The sequence below is a fragment of the Stigmatopora nigra genome, chromosome 3, assembly GCF_051989575.1.
Source record: "Stigmatopora nigra isolate UIUO_SnigA chromosome 3, RoL_Snig_1.1, whole genome shotgun sequence".
Taxonomy (NCBI): Eukaryota; Metazoa; Chordata; class Actinopteri; order Syngnathiformes; family Syngnathidae; genus Stigmatopora; species Stigmatopora nigra.
Genome location: NC_135510.1, coordinates 13852570 through 13872575, shown reverse-complemented (window position 1 = coordinate 13872575; position 20006 = coordinate 13852570). Strand labels below are relative to the sequence as shown.

The 20006-nt window shown below is 36.5% G+C and overlaps 3 protein-coding genes across 9 annotated transcripts in view; 1 reads left to right on the top strand and 2 right to left on the bottom strand.

The window, feature by feature from the left end:
• ddb1 (damage-specific DNA binding protein 1) overlaps positions 1-2615 on the bottom strand; it is a 25576-nt gene extending 22961 nt beyond the window's left edge. The window contains exons 1-2 of the mRNA XM_077712750.1: positions 2429-2615; positions 1194-1342 (exon numbers count right to left, since the gene is read on the bottom strand). Of these exons, the coding sequence (XP_077568876.1) occupies positions 1194-1342; positions 2429-2489 (210 nt within the window). The 5' untranslated portion in view covers positions 2490-2615. The remainder of the gene's footprint in view (positions 1-1193; positions 1343-2428) is intronic.
• Positions 1998-16307, top strand: cfap70 (cilia and flagella associated protein 70). 6 transcript variants are annotated; one of them, XM_077712755.1, is made up of 28 exons: positions 1998-2319; positions 2933-2947; positions 3938-4025; positions 4266-4452; positions 5600-5695; positions 5882-5967; positions 6420-6611; positions 7433-7615; positions 7804-7898; positions 8288-8381; positions 8507-8644; positions 9562-9693; positions 9847-9912; positions 9984-10075; positions 10710-10770; positions 11388-11570; positions 11655-11786; positions 11867-11995; positions 12088-12221; positions 12321-12436; positions 12504-12704; positions 12792-12898; positions 13105-13242; positions 13383-13544; positions 13691-13780; positions 14498-14599; positions 14767-14814; positions 14928-16307. In XM_077712755.1, exons 3-28 carry the CDS (start codon positions 3951-3953, stop codon positions 15024-15026), a joined length of 3138 nt encoding a protein of 1045 aa, XP_077568881.1. In that variant the 5' UTR covers positions 1998-2319; positions 2933-2947; positions 3938-3950; the 3' UTR covers positions 15027-16307. The 6 variants fall into 6 exon arrangements, with proteins under 6 accessions (XP_077568881.1, XP_077568880.1, XP_077568882.1 ...); XM_077712754.1 differs by having other exon boundaries at positions 2928-2947; XM_077712756.1 differs by lacking the exon at positions 2933-2947 and having other exon boundaries at positions 1998-2215.
• LOC144194017 (transmembrane protein 138-like) lies at positions 15779-20006 on the bottom strand. Of its 2 annotated transcripts, none has more exons than XM_077712758.1 (5): positions 19762-20006; positions 18347-18791; positions 18071-18242; positions 17526-17601; positions 15779-16873 (listed from the first exon to the last, which is right to left on the bottom strand). In XM_077712758.1, the coding sequence occupies exons 2-5, from the start codon at positions 18361-18363 to the stop codon at positions 16758-16760; spliced, it is 381 nt and encodes a 126-aa protein (XP_077568884.1). In that variant the 5' UTR covers positions 18364-18791; positions 19762-20006; the 3' UTR covers positions 15779-16757. The 2 variants fall into 2 exon arrangements, with proteins under 2 accessions (XP_077568884.1, XP_077568885.1); XM_077712759.1 differs by having other exon boundaries at positions 19842-20006.

Sequence of the window (20006 nt, the reverse complement as noted above, 5' to 3'; positions counted from 1 at the left end):
CAGTAGATATCAAAATGAGACAACAGTACAGTCTACTTAAGGGAGAGTGCTTAGCCAGTCCCCCAATTGAAGACACCAAGCAGGATACACCACAGTTATCTCTGCTGTTCTGGAATTTAGACATTTCCCGGGCAACCAGGCTAGCTACTCAGACATCAATAGTGCCGTACAATAAGACGATATTCAGTTCCCAAACAATATAAAGCTGTCTATTAGCATTCTAGATGTGTAACATCAGGGGTGCGTAAACTTTTTTTAAAATCTAAGATCTACTTTTCCAGTTTTTTTCCAAACATTGCACAGGCTACTTTTTTTTCAGGCCACTGACAAAGCATTTACGTATGTTAACAAACCCTTAACCACTGCAAGAACCAATATAGCTATCCCTCCATACTTTGTTGTTCAGTTGGATTCAGTGCATTTTGGAGTTTTAAAAAGTATTTATAACAATTAAGAAAAAAAAGAGTGGCACTCATGAAAGGCGTCTGATCGGTTATGGGCATGAGATTGACCAATTAGGACCAATGAGCATTCACCACAGAATGGTTTCATCCTGTGAGCTTATTGGTTGCAGAGACACAAACCTCACAATAGCTTGGATAAGGAAAACAACAGAATGGATGAAATCTTTTTGTCATGCGATCTACCAATAGTATGTAGGTAATTTACTGGTAGATTACAATCGATTTATTGAGAACCCCTGCCCGACATAAACCGGGTGTTCCAGCAATCAACATTTTGGCCAGCGGACAGTGGCCAATTTTCAATGAATTGCAACATGGATGGGATATAATTTGCAGTAGACACCATCAATCAGCCTAACAAAAGCTCCACTTGATATTGTGACAGTTAGTTCCTTCTGATATTGAACTCTGTGATAATATTGCATTGCATGTTTTTTTTAAAAAAACGTATTGGGAAGACTGTTTAATGCAACATTTGCCCTCAGGTAAGCAAAAATTTGGGTGCAGTGTATAAAAGGGGGCAAGAAAATAACTTCATGCATGCGGTCATTGTTTTAAAATATATAATATGATGCAAGACTGTCCTGATGGTGCCTCAATGAGATTGACAAATATCCTCTATGATCGGTTTTTATTTCTTATTCTGTGTTTGAAGTATTGATGGCCCATTTTGACAATGACGCTAATTATTGGATCGTACACTGTGCAGTAAAAACAGCTAAATTGTACCTTGGGTCTAAAGAGCTCCATGACAGCAATCTTTCCATACATGCCTACTTCCTTAACAGGTCTGAGTCCTTCAGCTGTGACAACATAAATCTCCAACCTTGTGTTTTTTGCTATAAGCAAATTGAGGTCATCTGCAGAGGTGAAGTGACCTGCAAAATCATCATAACATATCATGCTTATTTACATTAATGTTCATGCCTATATCACTAGAAAAGTTTGAAAAGATATTTGCTTGTAAGGAGCAAGTTATGTTAATATTGAGATGCAGATACTAAATTGAATAACTCTTAAAAAATGTACCATGCCAACAAAATGGGCTAAGATAAAACTAAGTATGATGGTAATGTAAAATGTAAGAAATGTGATGCATGTAGGAATTGCATATTCCTTTTCTAACAATTATCTTTTCAAAATTATTATTATTGTGATTCCAACCCTGCATGCATTGTAGCATATTTACAAATCCTCACAAGAAGTTAGTTAGTGTAGCTGTTTTATTTTGAAGCTGACAACATAGGGAAAGTCATCGCTGCTCAGTTCGAAGAAAATGCTGTTAGTTTACGTCATGATGTAGTTTGGATTTTTAGCTGTAAGAATGTTGTTTACATTTTCTATTACTCTTTGAAAACATCCTTTCCTCTGGTGATGCTTTATAAAGGGAAACTTTTCCATTTTGGTTATTACTTGGAAGCAAAAATTATATCAAAGGTTAATATGGTTGGATCAAAGGTAGCACAGAAAATACATGTCATAAAGATTATGCACAGATCCTTTGATTTAAAAAATAATAATAATTGCCAGGTCAATTAGTAATGATGAGAATCCTATAGAAAAACAATAAGCTTTGATATGGTATCATTTTGGTCATGTAATCTTTTAAATTTCCCCCCATCTCTTCATTTCTGTTGGATTTGTTTTCAGGCAACTAAACAGGGGCATCAATAGTTTTGTGAACCTAGTAGAATTCACCAAAAATGTGGAAAGGATGACTAGTGATTTGTTTGTACAAGTACCCACTACAGGTTAGGTTTTTTTTTTTTTTTTTTTTACTAAATCGAAAGTAGTATTTATATTCAAGTACATCAACGCTGCTTGCTCGGATCTTACACGAGTAAAACATTTTGAGGTAAGAGCGGTCTGTCTGTCAGCCTGAGTCGGGCTATCGGCTACTGCAGGCCCGTGTGGAGCGCGGGAGTTCATCTTACACGCGAGAAGCAAAACTTGGGCATATTTACCTGTGATGCAGGCGTTGACTGCCGTGGGCTTTTGAGCTGTAACCACATAATTGTACGACATCTTGATCAGTGTAGCAGATAAACACCAAAATAGTGCTATATCTTTCGCGCAAATGACAATATCATTGAACTAAGCCTCCCGGAAGTAGTTCAGCTCCGTCTGTCGATGGAGCATTGGGAGAGAATAGTAAGAAAATGCTACAGCGCCCTCTTTGTCATGGAAGTCAATTGCAGGAAATGTATTTATGAGCGCTGTATCAAAATGACATGTAGCGTATGATTCCGTAGTATATTCATTTTACATGAGACATTGACTGCCATTTACGGCGATGGACGTCTAATTTATATTAAATGGAAATGCTGGCGCTGATCATAAATGTAAACTACTTTTTTAAATTTATGACGTCAGAGTAAACTTTGGGAATGGCGTCATCCACAGTAAGAAGCATCAATTGGAAGCGGTGTTTATGTAGTATTTATTTTTATTTTTATTTTTAAGGTCAGCAGGCAGCCAAAAAGGTAAGTTACAAACTTCACTTTTGTTCGGTTGTTTTGCGATGTATTCATTTACTTTTTGCACCAGAGCAACGATTATATTTAAGTGATGGCATGCTGGATATATTGGATGACATTGGTTTGATGTTCTAAAATAACGAATATAACTCGTATAAACTTATTTATTTATCTTAAAACATTCAAGATGTGACTTTTTTTGGACGAGAAACGTTGGACGGAAAATTGGTTGCTATGGGTAACGGCCTATGGAATGTAAACAAAACACTGAAACGAAAATACTTGTGTCCTTTGGGACCAAAGAGGAAAATGGAAATTAAATTATTTTATCTTCTATGATCTTATATCACATTTTATTATACTGCATTGCGTTGTGTTTTATTATATTATTTATATTATATTATACGTCAACGCCAAATCGATCTCATGTGGGCTGGACCATTTTAGATACAATGTTTAGATTTTTTAAATAAATGGATTAAAAGAGCTGGAATTAAATCCCTGAATATTCAGTTTTTTAATAGATCTTAAACAATGTTTATTTTAGCTTTTTTAAAATATATTTTAAGATTTTACAAAATGATTTTTGAACTAAAATCACAAAAAAATGATTACAAAAATGCAATTATTGATTTAAAAGGGTAAAATCAGGAAATTTAATATACATGCATACTCTTCAGTTCAATTTGATCCTAAAACTGAAAGTCGGCACTCATAATTTACTTTCCCGGGCCACACAAAATGATGCGGCGGGCCAGATTTGGCCCCCGGGCCGCCACTTTGACACATGTGGTGTAATAGAAATAGATATGATTAAAATGAGAAGATTTGTGTTAAATAGAAGGCAATCAAATGTGTGCGTGCCTTCAAGGTTATTAAAAATACCAAAGTCCCATCAATATCTGAACAGCTGTTATTTTCAAATAGTAAAACAATTAGCAGTACATTCACGCTGATGTGTATCAACTCAATTCCTTTACCTTTCCACTTCCACAGTTTACCTTGAACGATGGAGGCTACTGATGAGAAAGTAGACAATTCTAATATTGAGATCAAAATAACAGTTGTTCGTGCAACTAACATGGTGAGTGAAAAAAAACCTCTGGTTAAATTTGACTTTTAATTTTGCTTTTCTCTTTTTTTTCCTCTATTAATGATTCTCTATTTAACTTCTACACAAGTCAAATGCTTTCGCACAAGTCAAATGCTTTTATTCTTATTTTAAATATTAGCCCAGGACAGTATTTTATATATTTTTTACAATATTTCTGTGTTAATGATTCAGCATTTGCACTTCTAATTGAAAACTTCATTTTATTATTAGCATGGAAAAAAGGCAGGAACTGTCCAAAGTTTTCTTAATATGGAGGTCAATGGTGTGCTGTTGGGAGAGTCTGAAAAACGTACAGTTGATCCCGCGGCCCAGTTCATTGAATATGACTTCACCCGCAAATTTACCTGCGGCAATGAAGCACTGGCACTTAGTGACATCCTTCACAAACCTGTTGTAGGTAAGCTACTGTAACTTGTGTAAGTAGCTAAGTACTTTTTTCTTTTATTTATTTTTAGACATGAAGCTCAAACGGATCTCTGTTCTATCAAACTGCTACTGGAATTATTTTACTCTTCAAAGCTATTAAAAAAAATTAGGACCTTTTTATTTTATTTTTATATGTTGCATTAGAATTTTAGAACATATGGAAGTAAAATTGGCAAAAAAATTCACATGTGGTTGAAAATAAACACCCTGCACCCAGCCTGGGAACCACTAAAATAACCAGATTTCTGTATTTTTTTTTTTACTCTGCAATGTTATTCCAAACTCTCATGAACACCATTTTTGGACTGCTACCCTCAGAATTGACTGTAAATTGTGTGCTAGGTGTTTTAAGTACAGATATTTACGTTCTCTTTACCCTTTTATTGTTTTGGCTGTTTTTTTTTTTTTTTTTTATTGCACCAAAAAAATCAGCGATCCTGTCTGAGAAATAGAAGTCCAATCCAAATCCAAGCCATGGAAATGCACTGTGTTTTCTGGTTTGCCGTTACATCATTTTGGAAAATATTATTTTTGGTTTTATCGACAGTTGTAGGTTCATATAAAACATCTTCAGTGGTGTGAATATTCAATATCTAAACCTCTAATCCTCACATAGGTCGCAGAGGGTGCTGGAATCTATCCAGTCAATCGCAAGGCACAAGAAGATGGACAACCAATCACGCTCACATTCATACCCAGGGGCAAATTCCACTGTTCAACTAGCCCAACATGCATATTTTATGGATATAGGGGGAAACCGGAGTACCCGGAGAAAACCCATACAGACCAAGGTGAACATGCAAACTTCACACAGAGAGGACTGACCTAGTATCAACCCCTCGACCTCAGAAATGTGAGCCCAGCGCGCCAAACACTTTTTCGACCGGGCCACCTATGATCATAATTTAATTTTTTCATAACTTGATGTCATACCCAACTAATTGAAGTCGAGAGCAAAAAGAAAGGGAAGGGAGCTCTTAATAATGAGGTGCAATAAGTCCAAGAATGGATACCTTTTCTCTTTTAATAAAGTACAGATTGCAAGAGCCTCGCAATTGACATTGTAAAAATAATAATTTGCTTTTCCATTCTATTAATCTGAATGATTTTGTTTACAGTGACTTTGATAGAGCTTGTTCCTGAGAAAAAAAAGGTGGAGGCAAAGTCAATAGTTCTGGGAGAGGCAGTTATTGACCTGCTGCCTTTACTGCAAGGTGAATGTGCTTCTCATACATTTTGGATGCGTTTTAAAATGCCCTGAGGGAGCTCTTATTCTTCTTTCTGGGGAAGAAAGAAACTAATATTATTTCTCTTCTTTAAGCTGTATTTTTTTTTGGTGTCAGAACTGAATATAAATTATTTGCAGTATTAAAATGACCTTACCCATACTTTATTTTCAGGTGAATGCACCTTTTCTTCCACACCCACACTGCATGCAGTAACGAGTGCCACAGAAAAGGTCTCCACCCCACCCCTCATTACCAAGGTCAGTACATTTTCTAAAAATCATGATGTAAAGTGCATCAATAATTTTGCTACCTTAAATGAATATACTGAATTACTTTATTTTTGTTTAAACACAATTTAATGCAGTTTTGGGGTAATAACCCACAACATTAAAGCCCACAGAGTATATATTTTTTGACCAAATTTACCAAAACACATGGCATTTTCAATGAAGGGCAATATTTTAGAAGCCAAATGTCACGACCCTAGCATTGGAACGAGTAGAATTTAATAAACTACAAATAAGAGCAATTACATATTTTATAAAAAGATGAAAAAAAAACATCACTGAGGAAAATATATCCTTTGAAATCTTTACCAAAAACAATGATACGAATGCTAAAATCCTTTCTGTATTGGCCTGAAAAATATTGATGGTACTATATTACAGCAATACGTTGAGACATTAAACCCTTATTTTTAACCATGCAGCACCCGGTTTTGGAAGTTTGTGTTAGTGCATCAGCTCCATTACTGACCGAAGAAGAGCTTGCAACTTCTAACCTGATGAAGGTGTCTTTGGAGACACTTTATTCACTCCCTGACACATTTAATCAAAGTTTTGGGCCAACAGCTCCCCCATACATATGCACTGCAATAATGGATGTGCCATGTACTGCAGAGGTGAGTCTTTTACTTTTTATGAAACTCAACCTTAACTTGCAATCAACTCTTTCAGTGCCTTTGACAACGATATAGATTATAGACGTTTAATCGTTTGACTTTTGTCATCCTTCTGCTATAAATTTAAGTCCGTTTTTCAGGACAAAGCATGGAATCTATTTGAATTAGGAGAGCTGGCAGCCAATATAAATTCTTCCATTTGCTGCCAACCCTACTTGTTCAAATTGATTGGATGTCCATCATCATACATAAATGAATAAAAATCATACTTGTCTAGGTCTTTACTTTTTTACATTTCTTTGTTAGTTGAGACTTATTGGATTGGATTGGATTGGGTAACTTTATTCATCCCGTAATCGGGAAATTTCTTTGTTGCAATAGGAAGAGGGTGAGGATGCAGGAATAGGAAAGGCATTATACACAAATAGGTACTTAATAGTAAGTTAATAAATAAATACATGAGTAAATATATAAATAGGTAACTGTGTTGCTGAGATATATATATACATACACATACATATATATAGAAGCACATCTATACTGTATCCGAATTCTGGAAATTGAATGTTTTTTTAAACGACTTCAAAAACAAAACATTAAAAATATTTTATACAATGACAAAGTGATTCATGTCACGTTTTAATATTTTCAAATTCCTTTCTTCTTTGTCAAGTTTTGTGACGTTACAAAATAGATGTTTTGATTTAAATACCAGAAAACTGTTTTGTGACCTTGTCCGATTAATATTTTATGTAAAATTGGGCATCCTTTTTTTCATAAAAGTAACTGCTCTAAAGTTCCCATCCATCTCTGATTCCCAGAAAGACCAACTCATGTTGTTTAGTGAAGGACAACTTAAGGCAGGGGGCCACAGGGAAGACAAAGACCGACAAAGGAAGAGGCCACATCATGCCCACCTGGCCCCTGGGAACCACTACATCCCAGACGCCTTTTTCCACTCTCAACCCATTGATCAAGAAGATGGCGAGCTTACTGGAGTAGAGGTAAATTACCTCTCATCCAATGCAAAAAAAAAAACATAGCCCATCATAATCTGCTTCACAAATCAGCTCATGCAAGCATCACAGTTTGGCAAAGTGCATGTAAAAGCCGCTCATATGCTAACTGTTTAGCCAAAATTTGTATTTTACGAAGTCAACAACTAAGAAACATGCATGATATGAAAACACAGGACTCCGAATTCCGAAATGAAGCTGAAACCTTGATGAATAGAGTGAGCTGGGATGTAGAAATGCCCTGTTTTATGGATGCAGACGCTGTTACCAGGTCAGTTTCACACAACTCATTAACGCCACAGTTTAATGGATGCAAGCTGTGGTGGTATTGTATATCTATTGCCAAATTAGTTTGAGTTCTTCCCAAAATATCTCCCTAGGCATTCTTAAACTCTCAATGTGGATTTTTCATATTATACTTATATTTCACCCAGCAGGTAAATTAATCTTACTTTTGTATTTATTTTTCACACATTGCAAAAGAAAAAAAACACATTCAGGCAGATTAACGTAAATTCAAGTTGAGTCTGATGAAAATGGGAAAATCACTATTCTGTAGTATTTGCATATGCAATTAAAGTTATTATCTGAGATGTTCCTGGAACCAACTGTGGTGGCAGAATGTTGTTGGATGTATGCAAATATTGACTTGGATCTCAGGCTTCGTCAGAAAATCACAGAGAGCAGATTCTGGCCACTTGAGCTCATGAAGTCAACACTTGCCAATGAAAAGTCGGGTGGAGCATCCAAAGGGGTAAAACACACTCTGCTGGAATAAAAATCTGTCATTTGTTTTTCAGCGATACCTAGCTAATACAGCAAAACCAACCCATGGTGAAAAATAATGTGCTTTTTGTGTATTTATTTTTTGTTCTTTAGCAAACAGAGGATGATCCACATGTGCCCTGCCACGGCGTGGCCTTTATTGACATGGGCCGCTTACTTTATCCTGGAGTTACCCATATTCGTGGAGCATACAGTATTAACCCTTACTCCAGCGCATTATTACTGACCAAGGTACAACACAAACAACAAAAGTCTTGTGTTAACATTTTTTATTTATCATAGTCATGATTAATCTGCTAAAATTTTCCAGAAATTGGAATTCCAGATCTCCTTTGATGATATTGATTTGGAATGTTAGGTCTTGAATTGTATTTTTAAAAGTATTACCGCTGACTTTTTTGACATCAGAGGTTAATTCAATACATGGTTGTAGAGTCTCCATCATTTTCATTGTTATATACTATTCATGTCAATTTGTGAAATTGCATTGAAGCAGTAAAAACAGTAACAGTTGTTAATTCGTTTTTTTTTTTTTAGTTTTCTGTGTTGTAAATGGTAATATGCCAAAGTTACTATGTGGTCAGTGTGAAAATAAGATCATTTTTAGAGCAGATTTGATTGGTCTATCATTGACAGTGGCACCTAACGAGTTATATAAATTAAAACTTTAAAACAATAACATCTCACAACAAGACAATCGGTATTGGACGGCCTTGAAAATTGAAACTTTGCCTATTTAAAAAGGTAAGAGACATTTGTAATTTTCAAAATCATCAGAGCTATAGAATGTAAAAAAAAAAGAAATCTGGTATACTCACATATTTTTATACATAAGTATTGGGCAGGCTGCAAAAGATACTATTCATACTTTGTGATGTAGCCTTGCTTGGCAATGATGTCTAAATACATGGTTTATTCATCTTGCCATTGAAACGAACCAGTTTTCCTGTCCATTTTGCAAAAAAATAAAAATAAAAAAGATCCCCTTAGCATGATGTTTCCACCCCATGCTATAAAATAGGTATGGTCGTATCTTTTTTAAATGGTGAGCCTTTAATATTTAAGTTGTCAAATAATTATTGGGCACAATGTATACTGTGAATATCTTGTATATATGTATTGCATTACCTTCTTTTTCTGTTCCTCAGACTAGGAGAAATGTCAGTTTGTTAAAAGAACAGTTAAAACCAGGAAGTAGTAAAGACCGTTCTGGTGCAGGCGCAGCTAGTTCTGCAAAGCCCAATGCAGGAAAGGCCAAAGATGGCAAGGGGCATGTTAAAGTTAGTGTCATTTTTCTTGTCTTTGCCGTCTCATAATCTTATTTAGAAGCAACAGTGACATTTTTCCTTGTGTAATAGCATTCTAACCATTTAAGTGGTGAACCTTACCACCAACTTAGAAGTTAATTAACTTGTGCAATGTTATTGTGTCAGGGGGCTGGCACTCAAAATGGAGGAACTGATTCTAATGGCACCGATCACATTCCTCCAGACAGAAAAGTAAGCTTGCACATAGTACTTTCTAAGGATGATTTCTTAACATGGTACAATGTCTTTTACCTTCATGACAGGCATATTTGGACGCAAGGACATACATTATCATTGAAGTTACATTAACAAATGCACTAATACCCAAAACCTCTTCAGAAGAATTGGCAAAAAGGTAATCTACTTCCTGTTACAAACAATGGTGTTTTTATTAAACATCAAGTATTACACATTTCATACACAGTAATGCCTCACATTATTAATCCCTGAAAAAAAGTTTACTGCAGTTTTTGTTGACAATGCATTTTGGAATATTTAGACTATACGATATTACCCTGTAAAAATATTTAATTAAACCATCCTGGATTGCTAAATTCAAAGCTGTGGGGAAAAGTAATGGTTCACAATCCAAACATTATGGTACTTGTATTGTTATTTACTTTTGAGTTTTTTGCTTTGGGATTCTAATGATGCCTTTTGGTCAAAAGTTGTAACCAACGCTGTAACAATTTTGCAACACTGTATTATCATTACTACTTTCAAAGGAGTAATGCCGAGTTAACTACTTATTAATGAGAAAAGTAATTTTGTTTAGTTTTTTTACTGTAAGACGATGACATATTACACCCAATACTGGCGATTAATACAGCTTGCTCATACTTTACTCATACAAAAATATGGATATAAGTATATAATATCAGTTGTCAACTGTAAAAATAGTTTCCCTTTAAACGCCATAGTATACTTAATTGACATTTTGGCAAGAAAACAAGTAAAAATGTTCACTTTTTTTTCTTAATTTCCTGTAGAGTGAAAGCCCTGATCCCTCCAAGACCTCCATCTTCTGGAGGACCCAACAAAGCTGAAAAAGTAAAGTTTTAAAACTTTCTATACAGTTCATCATGTAATACAATAAGTGTACTTGCTATAATTACAGTATTGAATAAACAAACACCACATATGTACAATTCAACATTAGAGTGACAAAGTGCTGCTGCTCTTTAAATACTCAAATCTGCTTGGTTGGTGAGATTGGACAGCTCCCGTCCTCTCACCACCAAAGGGCCCCATATTGGAGCATATAATTGTAGCACACATTTGAAGTGTCCAACATCAATGTATCACTTAACGAGCAGCTGTCACAACTCTTTTATGTTAGGCTGTCAGTTCCACACAATAGTTGGGCACAGACATTGATATCTTCATGTTTGTGTGTGTTCACAAGCTCTCTATTACTGCAAATATTTCATTTACAAATTGTCTTATTGTTTACAATAAAACAATGCACTAATGAATAACAGCACATTTCACATTAATAAGTGAACTAAAAAACTGCAAGTACAATAAATTAATGCAATAAATATTACAAAACTATAGATAATGTAATGTATTCTATCACTCAGATGAAAAAAAAACCACATATGGTAGCCAAGGATTGTGCTTTCACCAACTCTGTCCTAAAGTATTTACATTTTTCTTTTATTTAGGCTGTACTAAACTTTCACAAGCAGGTGGGCACTGTGGTGAAGCATATTTTGGAGCAATATGAGGAGTTGTTTGGAACAAAACTCAAACTGCCCAATGACTGTAACCGAGAGCAAATGATGGCTCAGCTCATGGGAGCTCTCAATGTGTCTGGGAGATATTTTGCCTTCAAAGAGCAAATAAAGGTCTGGATTACTGTCAATAAATGTGTTTGCTTGCTTGATGCAGTATTTGACTGTTTGTGGGGGTGTTTATATGTATGTTTGCAGCCTGCTGTTGTGAAGTTTGTGCGTGACAAAATGCAGCGGACAGACACATTTACTGATCAGCAGGATCTGCATGAATTTGTCAGCAAGCTGTATGTGGAGCTGGTGGATGAAATGCATGTTGCTCTCAACAAAGTACATAGAAAAACACTCTTTCAATCACACGCTACAATGTACACCTATATACACGCAACTGTGTCCCCATTTGCCCCTAGATTTATTCAAATGGAAGTGAAGATGACTCCCCTGATGAGATCCATTTGACTACCTCTCATCTCAGACATTTTGCCCGAGAGTCTCAGGTCATTGGCGATTATCAGATGGCTGTTCATTATTACAGAGAGGTACAAGTACTTTTCCAATAAAGCTAAATCAACTGTACCTAAATAATTCTGTTTTTGACCAAAGAATTTAAATGTAATCTAATTCCCCACAGCTGGTTGTAAGACATCCTCGTGAACCTGCGTACAAATTTGACTGGGGTAACCTTTACATGCGGACTGGAGATTATATGAAAGCAAAAATGTGTTTCCAAGATGCTGTCGCTGTCCAGCAATCCCATCAGCCAAGGTCAGAGTAACTGAACAAGTTTTCATGTTGTTTTTAGATACTTGATTAAAAGGTACAAATCTGACTCAGAACTGGTTTATGTCATTTCTTACTCTTTAGCCTGATAATGTGTGGTGTGCTGGCAGCCATGTTTAATGATTTTGAGCAGGCTGAGACTTTCTTGGAGCGAGCTTCCAGCATGGATTCTCTGAGTTTGGTGGCCTGGACTTTGCTTGGTACGCCTAAAAATCTGGGAGAAGCATGTGACTGGAACCCAATTCAATTGGTACAATTGCTTCGCAGGTTTGGTTCAGGACAGCCAGAACAAAGGCATCCTCGCAGAAAGGGCTTTTCTGGAAGCCAAAAGCATTCTGAGAGCAAAGGAAGCAAGCAATCAGGCACATGCTGTGGAAGGGTCAGATGTGGATGATGAAAATGAGAAGCAGAAGGGCCAGGAAGAGGATAGTCAACCTACAAGCCACTCTCCTAATAGGAAGCATAGTGGTAAGAACTCAACTTTCGTGTGTGTGTGTGTGTGTGTGTGTGTGCGTGATTGTGAGCCACAAATGTACTTTTATGGTCTTCTTTCAGACACGGAGAATGGTGAAACCATGCATAGCGAACCAAAAGAAAAAGTCATTTCCAAGTCCATTTATACTGAGACCCTTGAGTTTCTTTTGCACAACCATGCCCTCCAGGTAATGAAACGAGCAAGCAGCAGCTTATATGTCAAAAAATACAATTCTCAGATAAATATAGATTAAAACAAAAAGAAAAATCAACTAGTTAAGTAATGTAGTAAATTTGATTATATTAATTCATCCTTACCAAACATAGTAAAACAATCTGTCTGTTAGCAATAGTCACAATTACATTACTCTGGTACCTTCCTTTTGTGTTTCAGATGGCAGAGCACGCTCTTTCCAAGGAACTGAATTCAGATGGCAATCATTGTTTTCATCTGGCTTGTGTCCAGTTTCTAAGAGCTGAATATTCCAGTGCCATTGCCACACTCAGAGAGGCCTTACTTCGAATAGAGCCGGTGAGAAGAAATGAAAAATCATGCAATACAAACAAAACCCCTGAATTATAACTATCTTTCAGTTTATCCAACTAAAATGCATTTATTCATATGCACTAAGTACACTCAGTGGACTAAGGCATTATTTACACTGTGAGCAGGTAGCAGATATGTGGGCCCTCGATGGTCACTGTCACTACATGTGCGGCATGTTTCTTGAGGCCCAAGGGAGTTATGAACGGAGTTTAGCCTTCCCAGAGCAGCCATCAGACACCCACCTCGTGCTTCTTCGCCTGGGATCCATCTATCTACAGGAGCAGAAGGTTAGATAATGTACACTGACTGTAATCTACGTATGCCATTACTCTTTGCTGTGTGAGTGACTGGAAGTGTTACAGCTGGATGAATGTTAGTGTCTCTCTGGAACCTCTTATGTTCAGTCAATGCTATTTTCTGCTGTTCCCTCTAGTTTGAGCAAGCTAAAATTACCTACCTGCTATCATGTGAAAGAGCTCCATCCTGCCTCACCTGGTTAGGCCTTGGGATCTCCTCTTACCGGGTAAAAAGTCAATATTACTAACATTAGGAGATGTTGGAAATGACATTTTAGTGGACAGGGCAATAATATCTAGACCAGTGGTCTCAAATCGGTCCTCAAAGGGCCGCAGTGGGTGCAGGTTTGCATTCCAACTCAACAAGGATACATTTTGCAAGTGCAATCAGTTAATTAGAGTCAGGTACTACTTATTTTAAAGACACCTGATTGGTTAAAATGTCGGCACTGGATCGGTTGGAACAAAAACCAGGACCCACTGCGGCCCTATGTGGAACCGGTTTGAGACCACTGTTCCAGACCCTTATTTGTAGTATAGGCCTTCTAGGATCTGTAAGAATGCAATGACAGATTTTTAACTTGCATACTTGCCTTTATGTTTACATGTGATTGAATGTGATGTACATTGTTGTACCAGTAAAAACACACTATGTAAATAATTCTCCACAGACATTGTAATAATCCACTGTATTTATATTGGGATGCAGTTTCAAAGTGAATTGGCAAGGAAAGGGATGAAAGGTATTGGGTTTCATAGGATCTGCTTGGAAAAAAGAGCATACATTATATTTAACTGGAAAACCTGTTGTAACATTTTCTGCCTTCTTTAACAGTCTGTCTTTTCTAAGTGTGGCTGTATTGAAATATTTTTTCCTTTGATGTTCACGCAAAGAAAAAAAAACTGACTCAGTTAAATGTCTTTGTTTGTTCCTGACTGTGTAGCTGGAGGAGCTTTCGTTAGCTGAAGAAGCTTTGACAGAGGCCAATCATTTGAACAACCAGAACGCCGAGGTGTGGGCTTACTTGGCGCTCATAAGCCTCAGGGTGCGTGAAAATAATGTCATTGTTTTCCTGTAAGATCTGATTTGTTCAAGTTAAAAGACATAGGTTTAGCTTTAAATCACTGAGCTTTCTTGTAGTTCCATATTTCCCCAGGATTGCAGACATTCCATTATTTCAAGCACAATACTCATATGAGGTTGTAATTTCAGTTTGACAGGCAAGAGGAAGCGACGCTGTTTTACAAATATGCTATTAGGGTGAGTTGGACTTGGCGATCTCTTTTCTGAAAGATGTGTTTTGTTTTGGCTTTTCCCCCCCCAGCTGAACAGACTATTTTCTTTGGTGTGCTTTACTTTTCTTGGTTTTACAGTTCAATCTGGAGAGTACTTCACTTCACAATGAAGTAAAAGAGCTACAGGATCAAGTCAAAACTCGTCCTCTGGCATCATGCTTTGAATCACACTCTTGACACTGAAGTTTCACTATTTGGAAAAAAAAGCAAACATGGTGACTATAAAAAGGTTTCTGAAATACTTCTTTTTTGTGTGTTGTGGAAAATGTAGGAGTACTATTGAGATCAATGAAAAAATCTGCAATAATGTTAGTTTATATTTCACAAAATATTTAATTAAATAAGACACTGAAATACTTGACAAAGACGAAGGATATTAGGAAAACTGGATGCAAAATAGCCATAACTAGTTACTACTGGCCATGCTTGGAGTGGAACTCACATAAAGAGGAATACTTGAAGTGTTAAAAACGAGAATATGCAATCAAGAGTTGTAACAAATCCCTTCCACATCAGTGATTTTTCTATATAGACTGTAGATATAAATTTGTAAAATTTATGAAACCCTTATCCTCACAAAAGTCACCGGGGTGCTGGAGCCTATCCCAGCTTACTTCGAGCACGAAGCGGGGGACTCCCTGAATTGGTAGCAAGCCAAAAGTAAGGAGACCGAGAACCCTAGGAGCAATTTAGACTGTTCAACCAGCCTACAATGCATGTTTTTTTTAATGTGGGAGGAAACCGGAGTACCTGGAGAAAACCCACGCAAGTCCAGGGAGAACATGCAAACTCCACACAGGAGGACCGACCTGAAATTGAACCCAGGGACTGTTAGGGCGACGCGCTAATCACTCAGTTGCTGCCAGACCTTTATTATGATAATTTAATCTAATAAAATGTGTCAGAAATTGTTATTAAATTGAAGGGCATCATAATGGGTGTTTATGTCTAGCTTAAAGTTTCAACCGGAAACGGTGTGCAAGTGCAAATCAGTGGCCACCATTGAAGTAAAACTGTTTAATATCGTATTACAAATACACAGTAACATACAGTCTAAAGTAAATTGAAAAATATGCAACATAAAAATCAATTACAATATACCGCAAATGTGTTCAAATATCCTTACATGATATTCGAACTCTTAAAAACAATTTGGCACATGGAAATAAAAACTCATTACCATGATTTTATGTGTAGTGTAGCAATGTTAATTTGTGGTTACGTGCAGAAAAATCATTTATGCCAGCAACGCATTTACAGAAGTATTCTTTTAAAAAAGTACCAGTTTTCAGGAATGTATAGTTGGGATGAAAAAGTACTTTTTTGTGCCAAAACATTGTTCTAGTGGAGATTTGCATGAAAGAATGGGCCAAAAGACCAGAAACAGTGTGAAACCCTTGTGAAAATTTACAATAATGTTTGATCTGTCATTGCAAATAAAAGCTGTATAACAAAGTATTGAGGTGAACTTTAATTTTTGAACAAATCCTCATTTTCCACCATAATTTGCCCCAAAAATCTTTAAAAATCAGGCAGTATGATTTTTTTTTTGCTTTTTGATTTTCCATAATTGAGTTTTATCTATGATGAAAATTACACCCCTTCATCTTATTAAAATGGCACAATTTGTGGCTGACTAAATAAGTACTTGTTTGCCCCACTGTATACAAATATACATAGTACTGTAGATTTTGGCTGAAACCATATCTTTTCTTTTTTAGCATTTTTTGTTGTTATTTTTCCACAAATGTAAGATGTAGCCAAAACCTATAATTGGTTCTCTTGAGAAGATGAATTCCAAATACTCATAATAATTCGAATGAGTTACAAATTCTAATTATTCTTACCTAAAATCTTAATATTAGAAGTGTAATCCTTGCTAAAGATACTCAAGGGAGAGAAGTGGTGTTACTGCTGCCTGGCCTGCGCAAAGACCTCTCGCAGCCAAGGTGAATCCTCATAGAGACGAGGGTCCCCCAAATATTCTGAGGTCCTCTTGTAGAAGTAGTAGTATAACACAGATGCTGTTAACACATTTGGAAACATGAGAACTATTATTTAGCCCTAAATTGCAACGCCCTTATTCGGTGTGTTTCCTTACACGATATACTATATCAAGGGTGTCAAACTCCCTTTGGTCTGCGGGCCGAATACAGCTTAATTTGAGACCAAGCGGGCCGGACTAGTAAATTCATTGCAAAATGACATAAAACTAACAATAAGCCCACTTTTTTTCCTTTGTATTAGTCACTAATACGAATAATTAGTGCAAAGAATGAGTAAATTATCAAAATGTTTATTAAAAGAATTTTCCTTTTACATTATGAACAATATAATATGAACTATTGTCGCCAATATACGCTGTACAAACGTTCAATTTTACAAGGTCAAGGTGGTCCCAGTTCCGCCGCAGTGTTGCTTTAATGTTGACTGCACGTACTAAACACTGCGGATAATACAATAACTACACATTTTAAAGAAAAATCATATTTTTTTATACAACGCAGCTTTCTTCCCCGGGTTGTACCAAACCACCAGACGGGCCGGATCCGGCCCGCGGGCCGTATGTTTGACACCACTGTACTATATGGTAGGTAACCTTGAAATACACACACATATATGAATATGTATATATGTAGTTATGTATATATGTGTGTGTATAAAACATTATCTTACCAGCTCTTTGAAATACAAACATCACTTGAAGGCCATCTGTCCAAATGAATCGGTTGGTATTTAGCCATCGCAGATTCTGCAAACAGAAAGCATCACACTTGGCTTTTAAAAACACAATACAAAAAAAGATGTCGAGTGAAAAGACATCCTGACTGAATGGAATCTAGTGAATACTAATGTTGTTTTGCATTCAAACACAAGGTTGACAGAAAGGCTTGATAAAATGACAAAATGGGAGGCACCAATAAGCCTATGTAAAGTTTGGAGCTTATTACATATAGATAGGGGGTTGCGTTGGAGGTCAAAGTACTTCAATTGAGAAGGTTTACACACAATATTAAACCTAGATTCTTTAGCAAATGGGAATTGAACCCAAAATCTGTCGCAAAAAATCCAATCATTTGCTTCCTTTACAAGCTTTTCAGTGAATTCCCTGTGGAAGCTGAGGCAATGCTGGCCTGTCTGCACTTTTAGAATAGAGCATGAAAGCATTTTTTTGTAGTTGATTGGCCTCCTGTTTTGACAGTTCATATTTTTGTACTCACCATGAGCCAGGAATGAAGTATTACACTGAAGGTCAGATAGAGTGCAGAGAGCATTAGCAAAGCTCTAATTCTCTCCAACAATATGGCTACCAGACCGACCTGGAACACGTATGTGTTAAACAGCATCAGCAGAATGATGATAAGGTTGAACAAGATGGCGATATCCTGCATTCTACAGAAAAAAGATAAGAAAATAGTATGGCTATTTCAAATATCCAAGAACTCAAACCCTATCAAAGAATAGTACAATTTCCTTTCTTGATTTGTTGGACTTACACGTAAAGTACTAGCATCACTACTTGTTCATCTCTCAGAAGCTCACTGAAGGAGTTGACAAACAAGTCCAAGGAGAGAAGACTGAGCTGAATGACTAACACCAGTGAATAGTTGCTGGGTTGGAGCTTTTCCGTCCCATAGGCTGGTCGCCCGGGCGGATTCTGGTTCCACAATGGATCCAAGGCTGCACTGATCTCTAAATTTAATCATCAATATCCAACAAAAACTCCTTCGGGGTTTTCAGGGTGCATAAAGACCTTCTCTTGGCTATCAATGGGGTCAGTTTGCTGGATGAGCTGTCGGTAATGGACTGCTGTCAACATGCCAAAACCGATATGAGTTGCAGTCCATCAGTTCAAACGATGTGGCGATAATGCTTTTTCCCCCCAATCATTGATTCTTCATTTTGAAACTGGAGACACATCTGTCCCCAAATCCAGATATACTAAAGAAAATAACACAGAGCAAAGAGAGACATTTGTATTCAAGTTGAGGAACATTCTGTCACAAATCATATTTACCGCATAGTACAAATGTCATCTTGGTAAAAATTTGCATTCATTTATTCACGGAGTATCTCAATGTTGATTGGAAAATGCACATGTGCATGCACACCAATTCGCTTCATGTCAATTGCACACTGTCACATGGGTAAGAAAGAGAGATGAGGTTTTTTTTTTGCTTATGCCAGGCGTTGTAATCGGGATTGCAATAATGCTACCAATACTTGCTGAAAAATGTGTCAGTGTGTGTTGAATTTGATGACATGTCAATACAGTCGAAATCTGTTAACTGCTTGGTCAGACACGGTTGACAGATTAAAAATGTGTGGTTTAAATTATAAACATTGCTCTCATGTCTGAAGCATTTGAAAAAGTCATCATGTTCCTGATTTTCTTTGAGTTGATTTGTAGTCCAAAAAGCCGTACACCACAAAACTGTTTAGCATTAGTTTGCGTGACAGTGTATCTTGACTTGACTTTATCTTGTCAACAATGCAGTCATGGCATTTATTTAAGTAAATAATGTTACATTGTTTAAGAAAAATAAAAATGTGGCCATGGATTAATAATAGTAATAAACTGTTTAATATGTTGTGAGACATTTAATAAAAAGCTACTCTGTACTGCAATTTTGTCTTTTGTCTGCAACCTGGCCTTTTTTGAGTAATATAAAAAGAGTTTAATATGTCAAATTATGCTCTTGCTAGGTGTCTTCTAAATATGTAACTAAACTAGTTTGAGTTCAGAAAATATATACTTCAACATATAACTAGTTCATATTCTACTGTTTAACACCTTTCGTAGTGAATTTGGTGGAGGTGCTCATTAATAATTAGAGTGCTTCCTCAAGCTATAATAATAATTTGTCAAGAAATAGAAGAGAAAACATGAACATCATTTCAAGTTACTTACCCTCCATTACAAGAATAATAGTCCAATTCAGCACCATATGTCATCTACAAAACAGGAAGACTTTTCACTGTAGTCTATACCTCTGTGATAATGAGCTGAGGTCTTGTAAATCATCTTCATGGACCACTCGGGATCCTCTCAGCCAAAATAAATGCATTGCAGCCTCCCCACGGACGCCCGGAGGATTCTCTTTTCGACCCATGAGCACTATCCAAGAGATGTATTAACAGCTTGGCACAGCTATA

Bases quoted from the DNA above. Each gene is read 5' to 3' on its own strand.
- cfap70 (XM_077712756.1), top strand. From the start codon at position 3,951: ATGGAGGCTACTGATGAGAAAGTAGACAATTCTAATATTGAGATCAAA. The intron at 5,696-5,881 runs GTGAATGTGCTT...CTTTATTTTCAG, and splicing joins CCTGCTGCCTTTACTGCAAG to GTGAATGCACCTTTTCTTCC. The intron at 14,815-14,927 runs GTGAGTTGGACT...TTGGTTTTACAG, and splicing joins TTTACAAATATGCTATTAGG to TTCAATCTGGAGAGTACTTC.
- LOC144194017 (XM_077712758.1), bottom strand. The intron at 17,602-18,070 runs GTGAGTACAAAA...TTCTGTTTGCAG, and splicing joins TACTTCATTCCTGGCTCATG to AATCTGCGATGGCTAAATAC. The intron at 16,874-17,525 runs GTAAGATAATGT...ATGTGTTAACAG, and splicing joins GTTTGTATTTCAAAGAGCTG to CATCTGTGTTATACTACTAC.